This window comes from Heloderma suspectum, chromosome 1, assembly GCF_057233095.1.
Source record: "Heloderma suspectum isolate Gila_16-S chromosome 1, 16-S_ref, whole genome shotgun sequence".
Taxonomy (NCBI): Eukaryota; Metazoa; Chordata; class Lepidosauria; order Squamata; family Helodermatidae; genus Heloderma; species Heloderma suspectum.
In genome coordinates, this window is record NC_139458.1 from 213251894 (window position 1) to 213257713 (window position 5820).

Genomic DNA, 5820 nt, shown 5'->3' on the forward strand with positions numbered 1-5820 from the left:
GTTTGCCAATTAGAGGGGGAAATTGCTCAGCTCTAGTCTTGTGGCTTCAGTAACAGCTTGACAGGCAGGAATTAGGAGGTGAAGCTTTTCATGACATGGGGATAAACAACATCACCAACTAATGCTTGCACATCAAGAAGAGCCATACTGGATCAATCCAAAGGCCTACCTAGTCCAGCATTCTTGGCAAAATCCAATTAAGCTCTACATATAGTAAACCCACTGAAATGAATGGGACTTCAGTTAGTCGTGTCTAACTTAAGTCCCATTCATTTCAGTGGGTGTACTCTAAGTAGGACTTAGGTTGGATTTTGCCCTCTGTTCCCACAGTGGCCAACCAGATGCCTTTGGAAAGCTCACAAGTGGGACACCCTCAAAAACAATAGCGCCCTCCTGCTCCTCTGTCCCCACCAACTGGTATTGGGAGGCATGCTGCCTCTGACAGAAATAGCCACTGTGACGCATCTTCATTGATGCCGTTATCTTCCAAGAGTCACATGAGCTTTGGGCCGCTAAAAATCTGACAACCCTATGGACAATGAAAGATGCTCATGATCATGAGAGCCTGTAAAAAATGGCTGAAGTGAGCTGCAGCATTCACCTGACGAAACTCAAGTCCACCCTGCCAGGCTTCCTGGAATCTGGTGCCCTCCAGATGTGCTGGACTTCAACTCCCAGCACCCCCCAGCCAGCCATGCTGGCTGGGGGATCCTAGGAGTTGTAGTCAAATACACCTGGAGGGTACCAGGTTGGGCAAAGCTGTACTATGGCTTTGGAATGTGGACATATATTTAGCGTGGAGTGTTTTAATTGCAAACACCTCTGCTGCTTGATTGACCATGGGGGCTACTCTGGAAAGAGACTGTCAGTCACTGCAAGATTTCACTGGGAGGGATCTCATCCTCAGGGGCTTCCCACGGCTGTAAGCTCATGGAATTCCACACTTGCTCACTGACTGTTCCAGAGCGGCTGACTTCCCAAAGGGTGTGCTTCACTAATTCCGAAAACGTCACTCTGAAACAGGATTGGAGCTTTTTGCTGAGAAGGACATAAAGAATGGGATTGAGGCAGCTGTTGATGAACGCAAAGCCAACAGAAAGAGGAATGGCATCCGGAAGCAAGTCATGCAAGGAGTTATTATGGTAAGCAGACAGCTCAAGAATGCTAAATATATGGTAGGGGGTCCAACAAGCAAAAAAGACCACCACAACAGTGAGAACAGTCCAGAAGAGCCTGCTAGAGGTCAGGATAGCACTCTTCTTCACCTGGATGATCAGAAGGGAGTAACAAATGATCATGGTTAAGAGAGGAAAGAGATAGCCGCAAATGAACCTGACCCAGGTCAGGACATGGTGTCTGAGCACAATGAGATTGAAGTCGGTCTCGTGAAAGTTGTTGTAGCAAATGGTGATGTTGCTGGGGAGCGTAAGCGTATCTCTGAAATACAGTGACGGGCTTCCAATGAGTGCCGCCAAAACCCAAATGGTCAGAATCAGGAGACAGGTATTTTTGAGAGTCCGATGCTTATAGGAGAAGCCCGGGTGGATCAGATGGATGTAACGGTCGAGGCTGATGGCTGTCAGGAAGAAGACACTGGCAAACATGTTGAGCAAGGCAATAAAAGAATTTGCTCTGCACAGCCATTTCCCAAATGGCCAGTGGAAGCCCAGGATCACATATGTAATGTAGAGAGGCAGGAAAAAGACAAAGATTAAGTCTGCAATTGCCAGATTGAGGAACCAGAGGGAAGTGACAGTCTTATCCCATTTAAAGCCCATGATCCAGATGACTATTGCATTGCCAGGCACTCCAAGGAGAAAAGCCAGACTATGGAGCACAAGAGAAGCTATTTGGGCCCAACTGAGATAGGACAGGGGTGGCTCATCTTCTTCATAGTTCTGGAGGTATTCCGTGAAATTGTCTTCGTACTGCATGAGGTCAGCTGATGCCACCGTCACGGGCTGTCTCCTGAATGGGGGGGGGGGAGATGGGGGGAAGGAAATCACGGGGAAACTGGGATCATCAAAACAAACTCTCATGGAATGGTGCTTTGCTGTGGCGTTTTATAACAACCTACTGGAATCTACCTGCCCACACATACAGGTCAGTGATTCAGCAATAAATAAACTATTTTACCTATCAAAATATTTATCCTCAAGATCACTATTACATGAAATAAGTGTGAATAGCCAATATCAGGAGACAGGCAAGATAATTAGATTAGATTAACCTCTAATATGATACCTAAGGCACTGCCCAGGGGCTGGGAGGTCAGTTCAGATTCATATATGGGACTCAGAGATTTGGGTTCAAGTGGGGAAAGAAGCTGCAACTTTATGCTCCTGGCCACTGCTCCTGGACCTCATCCTAGATACCTCCTCAAGGTACTGTGCCTTACTATCTGGAAGTATCATCTCACAGACAGACTTCCCCAACCTAGAACCCTCCAGATTTTTTGGACTACAACTCCCATCATCCCCACCCAACATGCCTAAATGGAATTGTAGTCCAATACATCTAGAAGCTACCTGGTTGGGAAAGACTGACACAGAAGCTATCAGGTGCTCCTTTGAATGTTGTACTCCTGATGTTTTCTCTTATCTTTTCTATGATCTTAACCAGAGTTTTCTCTTTCCGTAAAACATATGCGGTGCATTTCATGTAAAAAAGCAGAATTAAACATGCTTAAATAAATGTAACAAAATAAAAATGGCAGGATGGGAAGAACAATACTTAACTTTCCTACCTTTCAGGATGGCTGGGAAGCTTAGCTCCTTATTGTTGGTCAAAAGTATTTCAGTCAGCAGCTATAGCTGGGTACTTTCCTATTAACGTTGGAAACAGAAATCAGAGAAGAAGCAAAGCATCAGTGTAGGTCGAAAAAAAAGTAATCAAAGTGTCAGAAAGCAAAATAATGTTAAAATACAGATTCTTAAAGAATATCCCTTAAAAAAATAAAACAAACAAGTTATCCGACTACAAATAGGAGTTTCCCTGGAAACCTGACATGCATGCTTTGTCAGACAGTGATAGTAGGGTTCTGGGAAACTCAGATGTTTGCTACCCCATCAACACCACTGATGTGTTGTCATTGAAAAACAGAATTGATCAATTTGTGATGCTTGTCTTAAAGCTCATGACTGTGATAAGACTGAGTTTCAGCGTTAAATATCAGGGGTGGCCACACAGGCTTTCTTCAGGGCAAGGGTGCAGAATCTCAGATTGGGGTGACAAATACAGTCCTTCAGGTTCCCAATCTGGCCCCTCAGACTTCCTCAGAAGGCCATGCCCCCTTCCCACAGGCCCACCCCTTTCCCCCTAACTACCAATCCTTTGCTGGCTTCCCAGCTATTGTGCAGTTCTCCCCCCGCCCCTGTCCTTCTCAAAGGTTGAAATGCCTCTCCCTGAGGCTTAGCTACCGGCAGTAATAGCTTTAAACTTCAGGTAAAATATCCTGGGGATTTTGGTTGTATTTTTGTTTTTTGGTTCTACTCACCACCCTTTTGCCTTCAGCTCCACCCACCACTGGAATGCAGCCCCCGAGAGCTTCTCTAAAATGGAAGTCGGGCTTTGGGCTGAAAGAGGTTCCTCACTCCTGCTTTAGGGGAATCAGCTGCACTTATTTACTCCCACTGCAATCCATGCTTGAGGGTCTTCAGCCCATGATAGTCCCCTATCTATCTGTATGCCAGGTGGGGACAAATATAGGTTCCTTTATCCACACAATCCAATGTGAGGTGTTGGTGCAGCACTGTCCTATGGATATTTTTAATGAGCGGGTGGAGAGAGTTCTTCAGAACATAGCTTTTCCCATATGAACTTGCCCATAGTTTAAGATCTTTGGATACTCTTCTGCATGTCCCATCACCAAAAGAGGCTAGGTTGGTGGGAACACAGGACAGGGCCTTCTCTGTGACAGCACCCTGCCTGCAGAACTCTTCCCCCAAAGGAAGCTAGGCTGGCCCCTTCTTTGTTCAGTTTTAGGCAGACTGTTAATACTCTTTTGTTCCTCATTCTAAAATAAAGGCAGAGGAGCTTCTCGCTTTGTCTTTAAGATTCTCTCCTGCTCTTAATTCTGCTCTTGGCTTATTTGAGCTGAAAGGCAACTCATAAATATATAAATAAACTAAATAACATAATTTGTGGTGCTGTAGGGCAGATCTGGAAATAAGACTAATTTCCAAACAGTTACAATTTAAGGAATTACAACCATAATCCCAAGGGAAATGTCTGCATGGAAAAGAACCATGCATGAAGCTGTCTTTCCGTTCTCACTGTTGATAAGTGAAGCCTTGCTACTTAAAAATAGAAAGCAAAGATCTACTGTGTACACAGGTATCTTCCATTTATTTAGGTTTCTACCCTATGCACACTTACTTGGGAGCAAGCCTCGTTGAATTCAGTGGGACTTGGTATACACAGAGCTGCGCAGTTAGCTGCATGTGCGCATTCCCCCCTCCCCTTTTAGCCCAGAAAATAGTTTCTCAAGGCCACAAATCAAAGCATACTGCTTTGAAAGAAAACTGCATTGAAAGCAATGGGACTTCTGAGCTATCTCTCTCTCATGCACACACACCATCCTAAACACTAGCCCTCACCCACAGATGAGGCCCGCATATGCCTATGTTTCTATTTGGGTGAAAATGCCTGCTTCTTATATAAAGGGGACTGGAAGCGACAAGGGATGGGTTTCTCTGCTGCAAGTACATGGATAGGGCAGCCACTGTGTGGATCAACACAATTGGCAATGAAAACTGCAGGCACCCAAGGGATGCTGAATTTGCAGTTATTCCATCTTTTGTATGTATAAGTAAGTCCCACTGATTTGAGGGTCTTTGAGTGCTTCCAAGCAAGGCTTTTATCCTGCAATCACCCTCCCCCAAACATGAAATTTTGCCGGGGTGGTGGGAGTGTCCAGACAATCTTTCATTTGTGACCCTCCTCCGCTTTCCCATTGCTTCTTCCACCTTTTTTCTTAGCAGAACAAAAATCCGTTAAGGAGGAAAAGATGGAATAGCTGCACTGTGTCTTTTGGATTGGTATCACTAGGAGTCCTCCATCTGGAATCAGCTGAAGTCTCTTGTCAGTTTGTTATAGTAGACAAAATTAGACTTGCAGAGTGGATAACCACATTTTTTCAAAGAAAGAAAACAAAAGCACCTACTGGAGACTTCAAGCAGGAGTGAAAGAATGGTAGGTAGTGAAAGGGTGCTTAAGCCAATATAGCAGATGTTTTAAAAACAACTGAAAAACAAACAATGAGTGTAGGAGAAATAATGTATGGATAATAAATCTAATTAAACAGAGCTTTTGTTATCTTGACAGGATCCTACTTCCTGTCTAAATCTGGGTCCATAGAGATGTGGTCTTTCTGATGCTGAGAACTCAGTCATTTTACACTCAACACAGTTACTTTATAAATAGATACTCATATACTATATTTTAAACATTTGTTAACAACAAGCAAATGTATTTAAGACAATTATAGAAAGAAATTGATACCTTGATATATGTTGACAAAGGTTACAACGGGAAAACAAGACAAAGCACACTGTACATAAATACAAATTTCTGTCAGCAGAGATTACTCCCTTCTGGGAACAATCCCACCCAGTATCTTCCTTTTACTTTTATAGTTTTATACTTGAACATGATATGTAATGTGATTGCTTACTGTACTCTGGCTACTGTACTCTTTTAATCCCGCATCTTCAAATTTATTCATATTTGATGACGTTTTGTTTTTTCCCTGTACAGTTCTATAGAAAATTCCCAACTTGTCCTTTGTGGTTTTAACCTGTCTGGGTCATGGACCTTATT

At 43.7% G+C, this 5820-nt stretch overlaps 1 protein-coding gene across 1 annotated transcript; it reads right to left on the reverse strand.

The window, feature by feature from the left end:
* Positions 1 to 869: 869 nt before the first annotated feature.
* CMKLR2 (chemerin chemokine-like receptor 2) lies at positions 870 to 1934 on the reverse strand. Its single transcript, XM_084830008.1, has one exon. It carries the CDS (start codon positions 1932 to 1934, stop codon positions 870 to 872), a length of 1065 nt encoding a protein of 354 aa, XP_084686134.1.
* Between the last annotated feature and the right edge of the window lie 3886 nt (positions 1935 to 5820).

Excerpts from the sequence above, each read along its gene's own strand:
- CMKLR2 (XM_084830008.1), bottom strand. The coding sequence starts at position 1,934 with ATGCAGTACGAAGACAATTTCACGGAATACCTCCAGAACTATGAAGAA.